This window comes from Rhopalosiphum padi, chromosome 4 (assembly GCF_020882245.1).
Source record: "Rhopalosiphum padi isolate XX-2018 chromosome 4, ASM2088224v1, whole genome shotgun sequence".
In the NCBI taxonomy this organism is placed as follows: Eukaryota; Metazoa; Arthropoda; class Insecta; order Hemiptera; family Aphididae; genus Rhopalosiphum; species Rhopalosiphum padi.
In genome coordinates, this window is record NC_083600.1 from 7,423,184 (window position 1) to 7,447,692 (window position 24,509).

The window sequence follows — 24,509 nt, forward strand, 5'->3', positions numbered from 1 at the left end:
ATTTAATTATATAAAGCGTATTAGCAGCAATTTTTTTTTTATCGTGGATTTAAGAATTTTCATAATATATTCTAATTGTTTTGACGTGCAGACGATTTTGAAATTTTAGGTATTATTAATATAATTATGATTAAAAATTATGATTTGTCGAATGGTTTTTTTTCGGTATGCTCTTGATCGTTGGACATTTTAATAATTTACATAAAATAGGAAATAAAATGAAAACTGTGTAGAGCAAGCATTGCACTAGATCTACGATCAAATACAAACATTATCAACTTCTTCAAAAATCAAAACTACCTATTTATTGGAATTATTCGATTCGAAGCAGTACCTATACCATATTATATTTGTATACTAATTGCTATGGTTTCTGATATTTTATATAATTCAATAAAATAATGAAAACTAAATTAAGCATGAAGAATCACGTCAGTTTCAAAATTATAGAAACGTATTATTTTTGAACGAATAATAATTAAAATTTAATTCTATTATAGTATTATGGCGTTCATAGTTTTTCTCACTCGTTTTATTTGCTTTCTATTTGACATGTAAAGATTATACGCATTTTTAATTCAGTGTTTATTAATATAATATTATAGTATTATTATTTTTAGTAGATATAAAAATGTTTTAATCAACAATACTTATAGCAAAAAAAATGTTTAAATAAATAAATGATAAAAAAGTTAAATTATATTATATTATTATAATAAATGCATTCCAGTAAAATATTAAAAATAAATACACGTAGTTCCCGATTTGTTCACAAAATGGCACATAGCTAAGTTTACCAGTATTTTGGCAACACTCCGCTCTCATTTTTTTTATTTTCACAAAAACAAAACTCGTTATGTACGTTAAGTCAATAAATCGAATTTTGACCTTACGCCGTACCATTTTTTCTTCTTCTCCGAACCCGATTTTTTTAGGTAAGTAGGTATAACAACATTATGTCGTTTGTCCCATTATTGTGAAACGAAACCGTCATATGCGTAATATATTTTATTGTCTCGTAAAAAACAACGTTTGTAAATCACACCTACAATTTTACAGATATTCATACATGAACGGGTTATACGTCGAAGTCCCTAATAAATCATTGATTCTTATGGCGTTAATAATATAAACGCATCTCGAACTAGTATTAATACTACTATTATCAAAGAAATCTTGATTTTCACAATAAATTAAAATTGCGTCACGTAATATATCTATATAAATTATTGTAATTCAATTCGATTATGTTCGTTTTCATTGAAGTGTATTATATAACTGATTATAATATAACTGGTTATTTGTGTTGGAATTACACTATACATGGACGTTTTTTGGCAATCAAAATCAACCGATTTCTGATAAAACCACTAGATGCAGTATCGTATACGAAAATAATACTTCTTGTTTTAAAGTTATCACCAAGGCTAGATTAATTTATTAAAATGTTCACGCTGCAGGTATTGTATAGGTTGTGACTTGTGAACTTACGCGGCTCATCGTGTTGGACTACTTTTAGAATGTCATTTTCCGACCAATAAACTACGTGTTTAAATTATTTTACATTATATTCACTCTACTCGTTAGACTGTTATAGGTACTAGGTAGGTACTACTACTATATACCACGTGTTGAGTATTACAAATTCTCTGTACAGTGATTTGGAAAGCCATATCAATTTATCACGTTCAGAGTATATGCATTACAATAATTTGTGCAGTAGTTGTCATGTTCATGTCGACATATTGACACACTATAAACATATTGTATTAGTTCGTTATCGCAACATTTTGGCAGTACATTTACTTGGAAAAAAACCCGAATCTTTTGCGTCGAGGGAAAACACGAGATATGGACGTTGGTTAAAAAAATACGAGTAACACACACTCAGTTCACCGAACGGGATTATAATGAAATCGACAAACTGAAAAGTTAATTTTGTCCGTGATAGTTTTAACGATAGCGTGGATTCTGTATTGTACGACTTCTATACGATCCAATTACTTAAAATATGTTACACATACATGCAACTCTTCACGTTCACTGGTTTTTATGTACCTACTTTTAATTGTTCAATCGTGTGTAAAAAATAATAAATATCTTTTTAGCAAGAAGTATTGTCAAACAGACTAAAAACCACAAAACCATTACATTTTTTAAAGTCAACATTTTATAGTAGATTTTTTTCTATTTTAACGGATTACTTTTTGTATACTTGTTTTAGTAAATTTTATATTTAAATATAAATTACTTTGAATATTTCTTACTAAGAAATTGCGATTAAATTATAATTCACACAATTTGAATTTAAATAACCTATAATATAAATTAAAGATATAATCTGCATAAAATATTTACTTTTCCCGACATAAATAGTTAAAATTTATGATATTATAATCATATTAATAAATCAAGTTTTTAGGAGATTATTTAAACATTATAATATAATTTAAGAATAAAATAAAAATATTGCAAATTTTATTTTAAATTAACATTTTTTTCTTAGTCTTAGAACACATTTAGTTGAAAATATTTAATATTAGTTTTAAACAAAACTGTAATTGCAACTTCATAGTTGCCATTTATTTTTATAAAAACTGAAGTCTATAAAAATGATTAAATTGGAGTTAAAATTCCCGATATTATCTTAAAGTGTGTTTGCACTTGGTAATGACTAAATTGTCGATTTCTTTTTTTTAAACGGATTGTACTTCATTTTTGATGTGATCGCCATTAGCTGTATAATAATAATATTAAAAAACACGCATTTTAATAATCTCGTGATTTACGTCCGTATTACGCACGGGCATAGTGGCCGGAGCGGGGAAAGTGGTCAAAACAGTCTTGATGCACTACGTTTCACTTTTGATATTCGACAAAAATCATTTGATGTCTATGTAAAAATGTTCATAAACTGTGCTGTTATTGTCGTTAAAAATCTTACTGAAAGATTGTTTGATGATAAATCAGCGATTTCGACGCAAAATATTAAATGGACATTACAAATAACGTTCAGACGGGGGTATTATGACATATTATCCATGGTTGTAGTTTTTTTTAAATAAAATGTCTTAATAACTGAGTAACTTAACTTAACTGATTCCTATCGAAAACTTAAAAAGTAACTGGAAATTAAAGTGGTTCGAGATTAAAGTTAAAGGTGCTGTACGCAATATGCCAATTTGCTAATCGGCATATATATATGACTCCTATCGATTTCCTTGAATATTCATTTGAGTCGATTAAGTATCAAGACGCGTGACAAACTATTTATGTATGTGTAATTACTAGTCATTAACTGTGGTTTGCCAAGGACCGCACGAATCTAGCAAATTTAAAGGCATCACCCGTGTTTAAAAATGTGATACGTTTTCTAAAACAAAAATGTATTTCTTAAATATTTTTAATATTTTCATTAATTTTGTCGCAACAACGAGACGACGCGTTGTCTCGGGGGAGCAAATGTTCTTTTGAGTCATGTCTGCATGTCAGATATTATACTCTGCATCGGAAGAAACCCACATTTCAGTATATTCTCGATGATGATTTTTAATCATTTAAAATTGTAATCAAGAAAACAAGTTGATTTCCAGGTTAGTGTTTTGAATAACGATAAACGTCCAGAGAACATTGAATAATTATAATTGAGATGTTATAATACACCACAGCGAGAATCGATACTTGCACCACTGGTCATTGTTGACATATGCAGTCACAATATTTACGGACATTTTTGACATTTATTTTTTCATTTCAAAACAATTTAATTTTTACGCATTTGACCTGTATAATGTACACACACACACACACACATGCATATGTTTTACATATTATATATGTTTAATTATAATGCGACCGGTTTGTCGAATTAAATATTTGTTAAGTCATCGTCTGAGCAGTGTTACATTATAATATTAATAAGACGTGTTACTTTATAGTATTAATACGGATGCCCATCGATCGCCATATTAAATTTGCCAAAGACTAATATTATCGAATCGTGCGGTATCGTCTTAAATATTATTGCGCTACCTCCTGCAGGTTGCAGCGTGTTGTTTTACACGCGTATTATTTTTATAATAATATTATTACGCGCACGCAAAACCCACGCGCGCGCGTGCATATATTTCTGCCAACACTGAATAGTAGTGAATAGTAGGTACGTAATTGTAATCACGTATGGTCACCGACTCGAGGCCAAAGTAGGTATATTGTCCCGAAACATATATGAGTATTTTCGAATTATTATTTCGCAGATGGCCTGTATTATTATAAGCTTTATCGGTGGCGACGCGGGTTCACAGCCTCTCTCGGGCGCAATTGCGTCACGCGCGCGTCCTCGGCGCCCTCCGGGGAGACGTGTTGGCCATAGCGATTTATACGGCCGGCGGAATATTAATGATAAATAAATAAAAATTCGTCTCGTCGTATTTGCCGTCGATCGTTCGAAAAAGTCTCGATCGAACACTTTTATAAATACGCCTGCCGGTGTAGTATATATGCCGCTGCAACCGACACAGCCGTGCCGTCGTGTTCCTTTCACGATTTATCGTGTATTATATTATACACACACTCACACAACATTATTATAATAACGTTGTACGCACGACCTTTGACCCGAACCGGGACTGGAAGTGTTTTAAACCTATACAACACCGCCGCCGCGCACTTTTCCTTTCCGTCAATACTGTGCACGTGTAGTATGCAAGTACACACCGGCGCGTCGTGCGAGGAACTATATTATGTGTACTGCCGGTTAAATGAGCAATGCTTTTACCCTCTGTTTCTCCGCGATAATAACGCGTCGATCTTCGGCGCGAGTAGTGGTGGTGTGGAGCAGCGGCGGAGGAGTGAGCGGAGACCATAATATTATATAGGTACCTTTGATCCGTACCGTCGCGCGTCGGCGCTTTCTCCACGACCGGAAACAATATATTTAATATACGTGGGTGACTGTATATACACACACACACACACCTATCTATATAGGTATATCGATATTGTTTGTTCGTCGTCATCGCCGCTGCCGTCGTTCCTCATTTTTTTTATTTTCGTGTCATCGGATTATCTTATTATATATTGATGGTCGATACACGACGATAATGTTATTATCGTATTACTACGGTGTCATATCAAACGATTATATCGGTTTGTTTTTTCAGTCACCCGCATTATGTAACTATAATATATTTATATTACAATATTATTATCATCGCCAGAATACCACCGCAGTTCGAGTGTATTCATTCCCGTCCGTCATTTGTTGACGCCTACGCCGCCGCCGACAAACGATTCTTTAACGCCGTGTTATGTTTCACTATTTACTTACAACCAATGTACCATGTACGTGTAATATAATATTATCGTAACATTGTTTTTCTACAGTCCGATGGATCGTTTACGACTAAATGAGCGACCGTTCGCTGCTTCCATTTGCAGACCGCTGCGCTGTACCCCTATATTATATAGTCATAAAAATAATACCTACAGAATACGTAGATGATAATATGTGCCTATTATGATAGCTAGCTAGCTATACAATATAATCAGACTGACGTGTTGGTAGGTCTCAAAAAATTTGCTTGTTGTTCGTTAAAAAATGCTTTTACATCATAATATTGTAATAATATTCCGATTAAATATACATAATTTGGATTTCTATTTTCGATTTAATGACGTGAAAGTTCAATGCACGAGTTACAATAGTAAATACTACAATAAACGAGTTGGTAGGTCAATTATATAATTTAAATGCGATATTTGAGTACTTGTTTTTTTATTAATATCAATTTTGGGATTATGATATGATTATAATTTATATCATTGGTTATCAAATTTCTTATCATTTCTTTTCGTATATTGAGCTCAGCAATCTGTGTTATTTGTTTATTGTTTGCGTTGTAGGTATATTAGAATAGGTATATATATATATGTATTTAAAGTTTTCTTCATTGTCATAACTTCGACGAACATGTCCAATTGAGTAAACGATAATCGTTTTGAGCCAAACGTCGGCCGTAATATAATACATTATAAGTCGTTCAACGTGGAAACTTGACCTAAAATGGTTAATGTTTTGAACTCTTATTGTATACAGTTATAGACATTATATGATTATTTGATCATATAGTTTTTTTGTAAATTTAAACTAGGTATATAGGTTCACACTTATGTGATATAAGGTTATTTTATTTCATGCCTATTAAAATGTATTATTTTGATTACAAAATATTTTATTATATTATATTTACATTTTACACTACAATTTCTGACAATAAATAATAAAGAGTTTAATTAACCATTTTAAAACTAAAATAAAAACTATCTGTTTATTATAAATATGCTGACCACACAATTTTTGATCTTTAGATTAATTGCCATAGTATTTCACTGTTCTAATTTATTTACCTATTAACTGTTAACTGTCTGAAAAATATGCCAACTGTAATCTTTAATAAACCGTTTGTAAAAAAACGTAGTATACTATTCAAAAGCATGTTATATTTAAAAACTTGAATAATCTTGATAAATTGAACAAAATATATTTAATAATACCTATGTTTCATAAAAATAACACCAGCCTTATGGTAAAAAAAAAAAAAAAAAAAATAACAATATCATCATTATGTGAGCTACATATAAAAAAACACAAAATGTTTGTCGTTTATCAAATCGATATTTCGAAAATTCAAGTGTACCTATAAATACTATAATTATGTTATATAATAATATTTATAAAATAACTCTAGTGATGAATGTGTCTAACAATTATTTCTCTCACTACCACTTTTTACGAATTTTGCAATGAATAATAATTATTAATTAACAATGGTTTCTTGCGGTTTTTTTTCAATTGTCCTTGTCGACGATAAATATTTCCTTTTTTTTTAAAAGTGACTAATAATTATTAATATTACGATACGTTTTTTTTGTAGGCTGGCGGATCGCCGCTGGACGTTGGCGTGGACCCCAGCCAAGATGATTCCGGAGTGATAATGATGAACTCCGCCATGGCCGATCGGTTCGTGCGCCAGAGCGGTTACGGGCATGAAAACGGCGTCGAACACAGGGTGCAACTCAAGGGCATCCGCGTGGACTGCGGCGCTGCGTCAGCTGACGGCGTCATAGCCGTGGAAATCGAATTCCTGGAACCGTTTAACGGCGTGATCTACAGCAAAGGTCGACACGACGATCCCAAATGCAAGTGAGTGCACGATGAAAGTCCTTCATCAATCGCCAGGCGCATGGGGGAGGGAATATTACGTTTTTCTTTAATTCCATATAAACTTATAATTATTGCTTCCTACACGATTTCGGTTTCATTACGAATCAACGAAACTGTACACTGTATTTGTTATTTTATTGAATTTTATTTTTATATTTTACTAGATTAAATTAATGTCATTATTAATGTTTATTTTTTAATCAGCCAATGTCTGTATTGTATATAGTTGATATATAATAAATTAATTAGCACTTTTAAAAAAAATGTATATATAAGAATGACCACAATCTCAAAATATAATAATAATAAAATATACATTTTACAATGAATGTCATTGATATACGATAAATGCGAAATATTTATGCAATCTTGCAGGTACCAGGAACTAATTTTTTTTCGCCGACTATCTGGTAATAGTTTCTTTATTATCTTTTTTTATCTTTTCATAATAAGTTCTAAGTTTCTAACGTCTAACAGTATTAAGTTTCTTGTATGCAACCCAAATTAAAATTTTAGTTAACTATGCTCACTACTTCTCATCATTGATTCAATATTAATGGTTATTATTATTAGTATTTTTATTTGTAATAATTTTCTATTGATATTAAATATATGGCTATGTACATGAAGTACATAAATAATATAAAATAAATTATGATAAATTCACATATTATACACTCCTATGTTAAAAAAAAACTGTATAACTTTGGATTGGATGTAATTTATACTAAACTATATTATTTGATCGTATTTTTTTCATTTTAAATTCGTATTTATTTTTATTACACACGCTGCCATCCCCTCAAAGATGTGTTTTTAATGTTTCAAATGATACATTATACGTAAACTCATAATCGTTTTGTGGAATTGACGACTTTTACTCTGTACAATAATGTTATTTCCAGTTGAATACACAACAAGCTAACATTTCGAATGAAATCACTATACTATCTTGTATCTTTATTCTCTATCTAATAATACTTTTTCTAAGAAAATACTTAAGTACTTAGGATCCAATAAGCTGTAAAATACAATATTTTCAACCAAATTTCTCTATACTTGAGTATTCATACTATCAACTAAAATCTGTTTAATCGTATTTAAATTTTTAGCAGGTATAACATTATATTTAATGGATAGGTATTAAATAATATTATACATTCTAATAGTTAATCAAAATGTATTTAGTTTTGTGTTTTATAAATACTGTAATTAGTATTTATACTATTCGATTAAATTTATTAAAATATATACATATGTAAGTAATTGTCTATATTGTTATTATTTACTAATGTTTATAACTACGGTCAAAATTATTTTTATGCCTAAGGTAAAAGAAAAAAAAAAATTATATTTAATAAGTTAAAATATAATAATATGTATAAAAATCCATTTTTAAGTATGAGAGGGATAATTTAATAAAATAATTCTATTCAAATAACGTATAATATACTAATTGCATACATAATAACAAGTCATAAATGAAAGTGTATTAACATTTTGAAATTTAAATAAGTGCATTGAATTTTGTCTATTTATTATGTAATATGAAGGCTAAATACATGAAGAAATATTTTACTTAAATGAAATCTAATTGTTCAATAAAAGACTGAATTTATTAGACGTTACAATTAATATTGTCGCATGAGCGTAAATAGGGAGGGGGCTTTAGGGGCTAAGCCCCCCCGCAAACATTTCCTTTATCAGTATTATTATAGTTTATGATACAAAATTCGTGTTCGAATTTTTAAGATTACGTAATTCGTAAATGAACAAATTTTATTTATCGTGGTATTATTTTTATTATTATTTTACATTGTAGATTTGTAGCCATAAATCATAATACCTACCAAGAACTAAGAATAATAAGCATTCTTATTACGGAGTCTATTGTTGCAGCTCATATTGATATACCATTTGGCTATTATACGTTTTTCTGAAAATTATGTGGTGTATAAATATATAATGTATATTATATATTATAAATATAATTTTGACAACTATTATAACTATATGAAATAGCACATTTAAAAAAAATGTTTAGCAAGTTTTATTTTCTGTCAATATTGTAATTAAGTAAATAGTATACAACATACCAATATGTTGTACTAAACATTTTTTTAGATGTTAATTACCTGTATGAATGCTTCAATGCTCCATTTAGTAGCTAGGGCTTCAGCCCCCCCCCCAATCACAAATCTCTTTTTATGACAAAAAAAACTTATAATTAAGTTTAAAGTATAACAATATTAAAATTAAATTTATAAATTTATAATTAAATATATTAATCAAAATTTAATATTATATTATAAAAGATCATTTTGTTTGTAGATTTGTGCAGAGTGATTCAGGACAATACTCATATCAGTTCCTAATACCAATTGAAGATTGTCGTCCTCCTGTAAATGAGGGTTGTTCATCTACTGAAGATGGTGGTGGTTGTGATTTAGGTTCTATTGAAAATACAATAATAATCCAGACAGATAGTACAATACAGGTAATCTATGAGAATTTCATTATTAACAATCTAAAATAAAGTAATTATAAAAAGTTATTATATTGTATAAAAATAAAATTTTATATTCCTAAAAAAAATAACTTTGAGTTACTATTTTTACTTTTTAGGAAGAATGGGATTTAGCACGAAAAGTCTCATGTCCGTCGGAGACAAAACCAGGTACAGGTAAACGAGTACGATTCAAGCCTATAGTAGTCGATATGTTAGAAGTTGTTTCTGTTCCTTCCGGAAATGAAGGCACACTTCAATGTTGGATGGATATACAAAGAGGTCAATATCCAAATGTAAGTTAAAAAATATTTTTAAAAAATAAATAAGTTTGTAATAAAAATCTATTTCTTATAGACATCACCAGTTGATAAGATCATAAAAATTGGGGAATCGCTTTCATTAATTGTATATGTAAAAAGTACTGATGAAGCTTACGATGTAAGAGTAAGAGAATGCTGGGCATATGATAATGATAATTATGAATCCGCAACCACTACAAGTATACAATTGACAGATTCATCAGGATGTCCAAAGTAAATATAAATTATGCAGTAAAACGTAACAAGAATCTAAATTAAAATCTATATGACAATAGAAAGTATACATAGGTAAATAAAATATGATATGTATTTAGAAGGGTCTAAAATATTTTTTAGGAGAAAAAAATTAATATCACAATGGAAAAAAACTCAAACTGTTGACCAAAAAGGTATAACAACAATTGGATACACAAATGTCACAGCATTCAAATTCCCAGACAAACACCAAGTGTACCTCACTTGTAATGTCGAAGTAAAAACATAAACGTCCGTTACAGTTAAATTGGCAAAATAATAATGTAAATTATATTACAGTTATGTTTGGGAAGTTGTCCAGAAGAAAAATGTCAAGCAGCTTTACCAGGTTTTATTCCATCGACAACGCTAGCACCCATTTGTTATCCAGGATCAAATGATCCGAGGTGTCCGAAACCTACATTGCCACCAACCACACCAGCACCAGTGTGCTATCCAGGATCAAATGACCCAAGATGTCCTAAACCATCACCTCCTCCAACATACTACCCTTCACCATCAACGCCAGCTCCACCAGTATGCTACCCTGGATCAAATGATCCAAGGTGTCCTAAACCATCACCTCCTCCAACGTACTATCCACCATCATCAACACCAGCTCCACTTGTTTGCTACCCAGGATCAAATGACCCAAGATGTCCAAAACCAACATTACCACCAACCACTCCCGCACCAGTGTGCTATCCAGGATCAAATGACCCAAGATGTCCTAAACCATCGCCTCCTCCAACATCTTACCCCATTCCATCAACACCAGCTCCACCTGTATGTTATCCAGGATCAAATGATCCAAGATGTCCTAAACCATCGCCTCCTCCAACATACTACCCTTCACCATCAACGCCAGCTCCACCAGTCTGCTACCCAGGCTCAAATGATCCTAGATGTCCTAAACCATCTCCACCTCCAACATCTTACCCCATTCCATCAACGCCAGCTCCACCAATATGCTACCCAGGCTCAAATGATCCTAGATGTCCTAAACCATCTCCACCTCCAACATCTTACCCCATTCCATCTACTCCAGCTCCACCAGTTTGCTACCCAGGCTCAAATGATCCTAGATGTCCAAAACCAACACCACCACCAACTACTCCCGCACCAGTGTGCTATCCAGGATCAAATGACCCAAGATGTCCTAAACCATCGCCTCCTCCAACATCTTACCCCATTCCATCAACACCAGCTCCACCTGTATGTTATCCAGGATCAAATGATCCAAGATGTCCTAAACCATCACCTCCTCCAACATACTACCCTTCACCATCAACGCCAGCTCCACCAAATTGCTACCCTGGATCAAACGACCCAAGATGCCCGAAACCAACACCACCACCTACTACACCAGCACCAGTTTGCTATCCAGGATCAAATGACCCAAGATGTCCTAAACCATCGCCTCCTCCAACATACTACCCTTCACCATCAACGCCAGCTCCACCAGTATGCTACCCAGGCTCAAATGATCCTAGATGTCCTAAACCATCGCCTCCTCCAACATACTACCCTTCACCATCAACGCCAGCTCCACCAGTCTGCTACCCTGGATCAAATGACCCAAGGTGTCCAAAACCAACACCACCGCCTACATCTTACCCCGTCCCATCAACACCAGCTCCACCTGTATGTTATCCTGGATCAAATGATCCTAGGTGTCCAAAACCATCACCTCCTCCAACATACTATCCTTCACCATCAACTCCAGCACCGCCTATATGTTATCCAGGATCAAATGATCCGAGGTGTCCTAAACCATCTCCACCTCCAACATCTTACCCCATCTCAACAACACCAGCTCCACCTGTATGTTATCCAGGATCAAATGACCCAAGATGTCCAAAACCAACACCACCACCAACTACCCCAGCACCAGTTTGCTACCCAGGATCAACTGACCCAAGGTGTCCAAAACCATCTACGCCTCCAAATACTTATTTACCTCCATCAACTCCGGCACCACCAGTATGCTATCCGGGATCAAATGACCCAAGGTGTCCAAAACCAACACCACCACCAACTACTCCCGCACCAGTGTGCTATCCAGGATCAAATGACCCAAGATGTCCTAAACCATCGCCTCCTCCAACATCTTACCCCATTCCATCAACACCAGCTCCACCTGTATGTTATCCAGGATCAAATGATCCAAGATGTCCTAAACCATCACCTCCTCCAACATATTACCCCATTCCATCTACTCCAGCTCCACCAGTATGCTACCCGGGATCAAATGACCCAAGATGTCCAAAACCATCACCACCACCAACTACCCCAGCACCTGTCTGCTACCCAGGATCAACTGATCCGAGATGTCCAAAACCAACACCTCCACCAACTACTCCAGCACCAGTTTGCTATCCAGGATCAACTGACCCGAGATGTCCAAAACCATCTCCGCCTCCTACATACTATCCTTCTCCATCAACGCCCGCACCACCAGTTTGCTACCCTGGATCAAATGACCCAAGATGTCCAAAACCAACACCTCCTCCAACTACTCCAGCACCAGTTTGCTACCCAGGATCAACTGATCCAAGATGTCCAAAACCATCACCTCCTCCAACATATTACCCCATTCCATCTACTCCAGCTCCACCAGTATGCTACCCGGGATCAAATGACCCAAGATGTCCGAAACCAACACCACCACCAACTACTCCAGCACCAGTTTGCTACCCAGGATCAACTGATCCAAGATGTCCAAAACCAACACCACCACCAACTACTCCGGCACCAGTTTGCTACCCAGGATCAAATGACCCGAGATGTCCAAAACCAACACCTCCTCCAACATATTACCCCATTCCATCTACTCCAGCTCCACCAGTATGCTACCCGGGATCAAATGACCCAAGATGTCCAAAACCAACACCGCCATCAACTACCCCAGCACCAGTATGCTACCCGGGATCAAATGACCCAAGATGTCCAAAACCAACACCGCCACCAACTACCCCAGCACCAGTATGCTACCCGGGATCAAATGACCCAAGATGTCCAAAACCAACACCGCCACCAACTACCCCAGCACCAGTTTGCTACCCTGGATCAACTGACCCAAGGTGTCCAAAACCATCTACGCCTCCAAATACTTATTTACCTCCATCAACTCCGGCACCACCAGTATGCTACCCGGGATCAAATGACCCAAGGTGTCCAAAACCATCACCTCCTCCAACATATTACCCCATTCCATCTACTCCAGCTCCACCAGTATGCTACCCGGGATCAAATGACCCAAGATGTCCAAAACCAACACCACCACCAACTACCCCAGCACCTGTCTGCTACCCAGGATCAACTGATCCGAGATGTCCAAAACCAACACCTCCACCAACTACTCCAGCACCAGTTTGCTACCCAGGATCAAATGACCCGAGGTGTCCTAAACCATCACCTCCTCCAACATATTACCCCATTCCATCTACTCCAGCTCCACCAGTATGCTACCCGGGATCAAATGACCCAAGATGTCCAAAACCAACACCTCCTCCAACTTCCCCAGCACCTGTTTGCTACCCAGGATCAACTGATCCAAGATGTCCAAAACCATCACCTCCTCCAACATATTACCCCATTCCATCTACTCCAGCTCCACCAGTATGCTACCCGGGATCAAATGACCCAAGATGTCCAAAACCAACACCACCACCAACTACCCCAGCACCTGTTTGCTACCCAGGATCAACTGATCCAAGATGTCCAAAACCATCACCTCCTCCAACATATTACCCCATTCCATCTACTCCAGCTCCACCAGTATGCTACCCGGGATCAAATGACCCAAGATGTCCAAAACCAACACCACCACCAACTACCCCAGCACCTGTCTGCTACCCAGGATCAACTGATCCGAGATGTCCAAAACCAACACCTCCACCAACTACTCCAGCACCAGTTTGCTATCCAGGATCAACTGACCCGAGATGTCCAAAACCATCTCCGCCTCCTACATCGTACCCTATCCCATCAACACCAGCTCCACCTGTATGTTATCCAGGAGCAACTGATCCAAGATGTCCAAAACCAACACCTCCACCAACCACTCCTGCACCAGTTTGCTATCCAGGATCATCTGATCCAAGGTGCCCAAAACCTTCTCCGCCTCCCACATCTTATCCAACACCAACACCAACAGTTCCTGAACCGATATGTTACCCAGGATCAAAGGATCCAAGGTGCCCGAAACCATCACCACCACCTACATCTTATCCAGTACCTTCTAAACCGTCACCTTCTCCAATATACTATCCGCCATCTTCAACACCAGCTCCGCTGGTTTGTTACCCAGGATCGACTGATCCAAGGTGTCCACAAATTGCTCCTGTTCAAACGCCTTTCGTTTGTGTGTGCAATAGTTCAACTCCTAAACCTATTACACCTCCGTTATGTTATCCTGGTTCCACCGATCCTCGCTGCATTAGTCAAGAGTCATTAGTATGTTATCCTGGATCTCCGGATCCAAGATGCCCTCAATATCCTTCTTCGACACAATATCCACCTACGTATTTACCGCCTTTAGAACCAGGCTATGGTCAAGGAAATAACCAATTCATACAAGAAGTGACTACCCAATATCCATCATATATATCTACAGATGACAGTTTTGGTGGTCAGCAGCAACTGGATCTTTTTAATAAAGGTAATTAAGAATTGATTTTTCATTGGTTTAGTACTTTATTATTATTCAATTATTTATATTATATAACTTAAATTTTAAAAATATTTACGATTTTTTTTTTTTGTACGATTTTATTAGTTGAAGTTTTTATTTGTTAACAGCTTTAAATGGTTTTAATATTCAAAGGAGAGATGTAGAGTCTGGTATTCGACAGTTGAAGTCGCAGTTGAAAAATGAAATTGGTAACGAAAATTTAGATGCTTTAGATAGCTTAGGAGATGATGTATTATTTGAGTTACAAAATCAGTCGGAATCTCTGAAAAAGCGTTAAACCTAATTGTTCATTTAAAATAATAGCTTTATAAAGACATTTTTAATTTGCCAATTCAAATGTATGATTTATTTAAATTGCTCAAGTGTGTTATGTATAAAAGATTGTTACCGACCATCGTTACCATTTACCACTTTATAATAATGTTTTATATGTTAATTTCATATATTTTGTATACATGTTAATATGTTTTTTTTTATTAAATGTATTTTTATATTTACTACTGACAATTTATTTATTTTTATTTTATCCATTAATAAAATATTTTAGTTATTTTTATTAATCTTATTTTAATATAAAGTCATAAATAAAGCCTTCCTTATTAATTCTTTTCGATTCATTACATTTTCTTTGAATTCATAGGATATTTTCCTTTTTTTTCAAAGTATTACCATCATTGGTTTTTGTTATTTTATATTTATCTGCTTATTTTTTAAAAATAACTGTGATTCACAATACTCGGCTTCACATTTTTGTTTGATTACTATCATACAATAAGTTACTTGAAATTACTTTTAAATAAATTATTTGGTAACAACCATACTGTGTTACCGTTAAAACCGTTAGTGGTATTGTAAAATATACCTTTATACAGTTGACCAGCACAAACTGCCGCAGTGGCGACAGCGATGAATACGTTACCGTGGTTACTACAATCTGAACGATTGGACCACGAGAGCGGCGACGGCGCTGGCGGTGGCGTCCACTATACAGTCCCCAGTACCGAACGAATTCACCGGCTTGAAACAACCGTTCGCTAAAGTTAAAGTTTATCCCGTCACATAAAGTGCGATCACCAATACTACGTAATTTTTAAAGTAGTTTTATTCGTTTAAAAAGTTCGTTGCGTCAAAATGTGCACATTTTTAGGTAATTGTTGTTGTTAATTTGTCAAAATATGTTGAAATAAGAAAAAAAAGAAAGACATTATGTTTGAAATCGACAACGTGAGTTATTTTTTTATTACTTACCTAAGCAATAATAACTAAGAAACTTTTAATTTATAAAATTAATCTTTCACATATTTTTTTTATAATAATAATTAATATTTTAAAATGATAAAATATTTTCACGTTTTTAATAAAAATAAAATATTTAAATATTATGCACTTTTAAATTATATAGTATACACGTTAAAATACATAATAATTAACACATAACATTTTTTTCAAGAATTTCGATAAACTTATAGTTTTGAGTTAATTTTTTAATAATTTTAATGTTAATTTATAGTATCTTCAATGCTTCTATAATATCACTATAGCTTCAATGTTCATCTTTTATATAATAACAATATTATTATAATCATAAAATATAGGTGTTATATATTGGTATTTGTTGGCTAGTACAAAAATTGAAATCATCAGAGATAAAAAATAATCATACATATCCTGTTTTTTACAGTGTATGTGGTTAATAACATATTTTATATAATTATAAAATATTTTTAAGTTCAAGTTTTGTCTTTTTGAGAGCATGTACCGCTAAGGCTTTAATTCTTATTTTAATAATTAGAAGATGTGAAACGTCTAGGTTGTAAAATATACAAATGCGAATGTCAGAATTGAAGTTAATCATGTGTAATAATGTATATTAAGTATTATGTTTATTATACAGTATTCATATGTATATAAAATTAAATTAAATAAATATTGATTATAAATATTATAAAAAAGATTTTTTAAAAACACATTTCAATTATACATTTGTATCAATTTAGGTTTATTAATGTGTGTTCGATTTTTATAACTTATTATACTACTATATTATGTCGTTATTTTTTTAGTTTTCACAACGAGTGCCGTATATACATGACGTGGATCTCGAATCTTTAGGAATACATTATACATTATATTGGCAAATTAGTTTCGGATAAATGGCAAAATATGTGATTTAAAAATGTTGTTGCGTGGTGTTCGAAAGTTTGGAATGTAGCGTTTAGTAACTTCAACACGTTTCAACCCAGCCGTTTAACTATTCGCGAGATAAGTCGCGTCCAGCTGTAGCAGTAGCTAAGAGAACATTTTTGTCAAATAAATCCATTCAAGAAAAATACAATTGTAATTTCTCAAAAGGATTGAGTATAGACACGCGCTTTAGATTTAACAAAATAATCCACGCACGTGCATAACCTAACAAACCGTGGTAGAATCGTACGTGCTCTAAATCGTACTCTCGGACTAAGGAAATATTCAGACAGGGACACCTGTGGGGTTGTTAACGAAATAAATGTGAAATTGAAAGTAAAAATAAATAGGACAATAGGATAAAATCTTGCAAGATGCCGACCACGTAAACACGACTGTCGTAATCCAGTCAACTGGTAGCAAATTTGTGATCAAAGATCCTAATCAAATTGTTTTAATTTATTTTTATAGTAGGTACATTTTTATTATCTGATAAGATCGCAATGTAGATCCTCTTCAGTGATATCGTTTCAATATATATTTACTAATATTACTATGATGGACCCACCACAAAAAAAAAAAAATAATAGGTACGTACATTAAACTATCCACAAATCCATTCGCTTTGTTCACAAAGTTATCTTATTTATTCTTGGTAAATACATTACCATTTACTTTTAAATAATAACGCATAATATTGTGTATCTACTATCTACTATACGAATAAATTATTTTTATTAGATATTATACTTTAATGGAAAAAAGTTTCTAATAAGAAACAAAAACAAAAATATGAAGTTTAATTTACATAAGATGTGATACTCTACATATTACCTGTAAATGGGTATCTATGCATAAATATTAAATAAATTCGTGTAACTAAATAATATATCCAATGTCACTAGTGGTCTTGTGCTAATCTTGATTGGTCCGTATCGACTAGGACTGGTCTGTTTTAAATGTAAAAAATAAAAAAAAAAATTCCATTTTATATATTATGTTGCATTATGCAAGTAAGTAAATACTTTTATCATGTTATCTTTGAATTAAAACACAAATATTAATTATAATATAATATTAATAAACAACAATAGTTATTACTTGAAAAAAAAACTGTAATGGAAATAATAATAAAGTTATTTTTAAAATATATATTATATTATGTAATCTATTTAATTAATTATTTCACATTATTAAATCCACATACAATTATTGATTTCATCTAATTCAAACGCACATTATTGGCTTTTATATTTTATGATTATTATTTATTTGTTTAAATACTATACACATACACTCGCTTAAATTAACTTGAAAATGATAAAATATTTATTATCTCGTTTTTGTTTATATTTACCTCTAAATAATAAGTATAGCGAAATGATTAAGATTTTACATGAATTATCGATGATTGTTACCTCTACATAACCGCGTTACTCGTTTAAACAAAATACAAACGCGTGGTAATTATTGCGCGTATTGTTAAATTATTGTGATTCATTAAATAATTGTAGGTATATAGTTAGTTTTGGAATAGTACAAATGGAAACTTTAAATCAGCGTAAAATATTAATAACCCCCCAACTATCTATTATTTAACACGACTATGCGGATACGGCCAGCCGAGGGCGCGCATATGTAGCCATCGCACAGCTAATGCTTAATTAATTTCAGTCGTTCCTATTACACCATATTGTTATACGAGGAATATTATGCATTAATGATTCGATAAACCTGCGATGGCGGTGGTAGATGTAGTGGCGGTGGCGGTGATGGTAATGGTGGTTTTTGGTTGACGCCAAGAGGCTGATAAGTAACATGCATCTAAAAATGTTCCCTAAGGATATACTCTTGACAAGATTAATATTTCATCAGGTTATTGATTCAAAATACACAGTGACACTACTGAATAAAATATTATACTCGCACACTTGGTGCGTTGCTAAACTACACGGATGCTGTAGAGTTTGGTTTCTGTAGTTCGAGAGGGCACTTTGGACAAATTACGATAATATAATATACGACTATTGGCGCAAAAATGGCGGCAAATAGGTATAGTAATTTACCTTAGATTATATGATATTGTTTACTTAGCATTTTTTAAATTATAAATGAGTATAGAGAGTTAGGTATTGGTTATTATTCTATAGCGAATCGTATGTTTACAGTGTCCATTAGATAACCAAACAATAAATTGGATTGCGTTTGAAATTGTTATTATCTATACCTAATTCTGTTTGATTTTTTTTAAATATTTTTATAAATATTGATAATTTGAAATTATTCTTTTAGCATATCAGGGGGTTAAAAAACACAAACAAAAAAAGAACAAATTAAATTTCCAAATTCAAAACATCGTCAGATACAGTAGGACAAAGGTAGGCAAGTAGGTATCGGTTTGCTGTACAATAAATAATATTAGATGTCGTTCGGGCCATTTTTATAGATATTTTAAATTTGAATTAAATGTATATAATTCTATACGAAAAACGTGAGAAAAAACTATCTATCAGCCTATATTACTAATTATGTTTCATTTTCATGTTTTGTTTACTGATATTGATATTAAGGTAATTTATTTTACTATTGAATATTGATAAGTACTACATTACTACGGTAAGTTGATTTAAGTTTTACTGAAAACATGGCATTTATATTGTTATTAATGTTTAATTACTTTAAGAGTATAAATATTATATATTTACATCGTAATATACTCATATCAGTGTTATTACGCATTGGGTGTTAACACCCCACCTTAACAGTTACCGTAAGTAAGTGCGGATAAGTTCATCATATAAATATTGGTATTATATAAATAAAATAGGTAATTTACGTGTTTTGATGAAAATATAGAATATTATATAGAATAGTAAAATTCATAATGCACATAAAAGTTGTAAGTCTACACGAATATTGTTTTTGAAGTACATATAACGAAATATAAACTATATACGTAAACATTAACATACTGTAACATTAACATATAACGTTATTCTTCGTTTTAAGATGTATATTGTCGAAAATTTGAACTTCAAATATTTGTAAAAAAAAATGTGCCTATATATACCTTTTAACATTTTCAACACCTATAAAAATTGTATAAGGAGTCTTGTATTCAATATTTAAGCTTCTTGACCTAGCAAAAATTTTTTTATCGAAAATTATAGTTAAAAAAAAATAAATAAAAACTGTCACATTGCATAATTCTGTAAATAGCTCAAAAAGAATAAAAATATTTTAATAGTATATAATATTATAAAATGATAGTATAAATATTTGTTAAACACATCAAGTACGTATTGTTTTTCTTTTTTGAGTTACACAAAAAAATATACCGATTTTGTCAAAAACTTGTTTTGTGTAAAATGTTCAGTTTTCAGAATAATTTGGGTTTTTTTTTTCACTAATAATTATTATTTTTCTGTGTACATTTGTTATATAAGTATACAACGCAGTAAACAATAATTTTGCATGGATTCAATATTAATGAAATTTAAATTATTGGACAGTCGAAGTTATGTAATTATAATTAAAAACATTATTTACAATACATTAAATTATAATTGAATAATAATAATAATTCAATAACAAATACAAACAAATGAAACCATAATTATATCATGGAACTATTTATTTTGATATTAAATTTATTTCTATTTGAATTTAATGTAATATTGTGCCAATGAAACCTAAACCATAATTAATTAAAATTGACAAAAGATTTTCTCATTTGACCCACAATTGTTAGAAAAATATTATTATAGTAATTATCGACCATTCGACTACTTTTCACATTTTCACAAATTGTTTGAAGAAACGGTTATGTAGTACATACTAAAATATAAAAATTCATAATATATTATTAGATGAGTTATTTATTGCGTTGGTGTAGTTAGAGATTTATTTGATGCCGCTGCGTTTAGATCAACCAGATCACGTAAATTAAATTTTACAAATTACATAAATTGAAAAAAATATTAAAAATAAACTCCCCTTTGACATAAACTCATTATTTTTTAGTTTTTTTTTTTTTTTTAATCCGTTTTCCGATATGTCAAGTGTGTTATATTTATGTTTTACCTAAAATGTACTTTAAATTAGATATCTTAGATGAGAAGTGATATGATGAAATATCATATAAAAATAAATGTGATATTATCGAATGTGGTTATGATTTAGGATAATTATTGATGGTTGGAAGAGAGTGATGAAAAGCAAATTTTTCATATCAAAAATTTATACAACGGTCCAATGGATTTATAACCCTAAATCAGCGATTATCAACACTTCAAAACATGGTATACTTTGCTCTTTACGTAATTTTCATGACACATGAGCAATTTTTTTTAACGAAAAAACTTTTTTTTATGCATTGTGTATAGATAACGAAAATTTAATTCTGAAAAATTCTTATTTTTATTATAGTATCTGTACTACGATCATGGCACACCGGTTGAAAATCTAGATCATCGATACACAGCCATAGATATTATCTGGTTTCAGTTCAAAAATGTGCATTAGGTACTTGAAATATATATTGTGTTATTTAATTTATGATTATTTTTTTCAAATAGCTGCTACGAGTAGTACTTATTATAAATATATTCTTTTTATCACATGAATATCACTAAAAATAAATTTTCAGACTGCTAGATTTATTCAATAGACCAGCCAGTCGAAGTTATTCGATGAACTACCCTCGAATTTCAAACACCCTATTTTATTAAATGAGAAATTCAAGTTAGTACATTGTAAAATTACATTTAAATTATATTTTTGATATTTATTTTGGTTAAAGTTTTTTAAATAGATACGCATTTTTTAAATTTCTTATTAAGATACTCGGTAATAATGTATTTATTAGTTTGCATTTAAAATCTTTTTATTTGTGTATTTTTTATTTTTTGTTGTAAATACATCAAGTGATGTATTTTGTCTATCCCAGGACTCAAATTATAACTTTCAATTTTTAAAAATCATTCATTCATTGTCTTCAGAAAATAGTGATCGCGTTTTAAAAAGTTATAAGAAACCGAAATTATGATTTAAAGTTTTTCGAGTAGACAATTAACCAAATCACTAAAATATAATTATATTATGGTAGTAATCTTAAATTTTCAATCCATTGATGTGCCTAAACCCGCAAATCATAATTTCCAAAATAAATTCAATAACGTCTTCATATAAATCGATGTGAATTCTAAAGTAAAGAATGCCCATCGACGTTTTTTTTTTAAATTCTGACGGTTGTGGATACCTATATTTTAATCACAATAAGTGCAGATTATACGCTATCATTATAATATCATATTATATTGAATATTTCTGCAATATTATCTTTTATCTATAACCTAAAACTAAGCAAACCAGGTTTACAGCTACAAAAATAATTAATTAATTTTCATTTAAACAACAGGGAAAAAATGTACATAGACGACTATTATTTCGAACAGTAACATCTAATTCGACGTATTTTGTTTGAGCCGTTTTTGGCGATCGGTTATGAACTTATCACGATGCGATAATAATATCATTAATAATCATATAATATCATACTCGTGCTGTATTACATCGTCACGATTACTACGATACGCATAACATTGTACAAATACATTACACGATATTTCGCTGTACACATTTATAATTCACAGGTATATTCCGTCAGTGCATGTCGATAGGCAGTGGTTTTTGGGGTGCGCGGCCACGGGCGGCTATATAACCGCGTAATACGGATAGCTGCTCTGCGTACAGAAAACACTGTATTATGTATAATATAATATTATAAAACGGTGTTTACATGTGACGTGCACCGGCTCCGGACTTCGACGGTTGAACGAAAACGCGCAATACAACGAGATTAGTTTTACTATACGTATAAATGTATATAAATGACGGGGATGGGTTGTGCAGTAGAGAATTCGATTAATCACGTCACACACACATACGTACACGCAGAAAATTGGATACATAAGTACGTATGTTGTATACATTGTACAGATATATATTTTAGTTAGCTATAATATTTTTCGTGAGTGGGAACGCGGGCGGCCATCGGACTTAATTGGTTTCGATCAATCGGATATAGGTGTGCAGGGCAGGAATACGCACGTGTAATAAAATATGTATATATTTATTTGATGCGCATAAACCTCTCGTTGCGTAGGGCGATTTTTAAAAATCGACGTCATCATGTGGTAAGCCGTGTGTTGATATACTTATATCATGATGTACGGACGAGTTTTTGAATTATAATACGATCTATACGCAGTCACACCGACCAAACCTTAATATTTTTATTATAATATAATGATATAATATATATTATTTGTTCTTAATTTTTGCGAGCTTATAATCATCGACAGATTTCATTCGGTAATTTTCTGTGACGTGAGAATTTAAAAATATAAAGTTATTGAAACCTTTTTTTTTTTTAGTTATTCCCAGTATCGATCCTATATTTGTTTTTTCTAATAACAATTATTAGTTTATTATTATAATTTATAGATGTAAAATAAAATACACAACTTTATTATAAATAAAAGCTACATGACGTTGGTTTCAACAATTTGGATATTGACTGTATAATAATATATCACACGTACATATTATTATTTATAATAATATCAAATATTCAGTTTAACCTCAGAACTCATAAAAAGCATTAGTATAATATAATATATCACATAGTTTTCAAGTGTAGACGGTTTGTATTATATTATCTGCTTTTTTTAATATCCGCTTTTAATTAAAATTTAATATTACTTAACCCTTTTTAAATCTCGTTACAGTAGATGACAATAAAAAAAAACTGAAAATGAAAAAAAAAATTCTTTTAAATTAATTTACAACTAACTATAAAAGCATATTTATTAATAATATATTCATAATAACATATTTTTGTCTATTAAAATTTTTGATTCTGAGTCAATATACCCGATAAACAATATTGAGTTTAAAATATTCAGAATTGTTTTATACAATTTATGTGAATGTTTAAAACAGTGATTTCTCGTATCTGTATAATAGTAAAATATTTTTCTAGTTTTTAGTATGTATTATAATATTATCTATAATTGTATGTTGAACGGCGTGTCATATAGGCAATATGGGTACATTATTATACTTGAACGTCTTATAAATTATAACAATGTGATGTTCTAATTTATCGATATTCAGTTTTAGAAAATCTTCGAATTGATTAACACGATAAATATTGGTTTTTAAAAGTTGTAATGACAACTTATCAAAAAGTAAATAATAGCATGAAATAAATTTATTATGTCACCGAATTCAATATACATTTTTAAATAAATTATTTCTAAAAAAAATAATAAAAGT

General features: G+C 31.7%; 2 protein-coding genes across 6 annotated transcripts in view; both read left to right on the forward strand.

Moving 5' to 3' along the window:
• The window catches only part of LOC132929816 (mucin-2-like), a 29,761-nt gene extending 14,280 nt beyond the window's left edge, over positions 1–15,481 (forward strand). The window contains exons 3-10 of one of the 4 annotated variants that reach the window (XM_060995398.1): positions 6,936–7,204; positions 9,557–9,722; positions 9,851–10,027; positions 10,089–10,267; positions 10,391–10,526; positions 10,589–12,794; positions 12,864–14,951; positions 15,092–15,481. In XM_060995398.1, coding sequence (XP_060851381.1) covers positions 6,936–7,204; positions 9,557–9,722; positions 9,851–10,027; positions 10,089–10,267; positions 10,391–10,526; positions 10,589–12,794; positions 12,864–14,951; positions 15,092–15,261 — 5,391 coding nt within the window. In that variant the 3' untranslated portion in view covers positions 15,262–15,481. Of the gene's footprint in view, positions 1–6,935; positions 7,205–9,556; positions 9,723–9,850; positions 10,028–10,088; positions 10,268–10,390; positions 10,527–10,588; positions 14,952–15,091 lie in introns of all 4 variants that reach the window. The other 3 variants (XM_060995397.1, XM_060995399.1, XM_060995396.1) reach the window with 3 other exon arrangements.
• A 403-nt stretch (positions 15,482–15,884) lies between these two features.
• LOC132929817 (potassium voltage-gated channel protein Shaw-like) overlaps positions 15,885–24,509 on the forward strand; it is a 188,092-nt gene continuing 179,467 nt past the window's right edge. Inside the window, exon 1 of one of the 2 annotated variants that reach the window (XM_060995400.1) lies at positions 15,885–16,208. The gene's annotated coding sequence lies outside the window, so the exon portion shown is untranslated. The remainder of the gene's footprint in view (positions 16,209–24,509) is intronic. The other variant, XM_060995403.1, reaches the window with a different exon arrangement.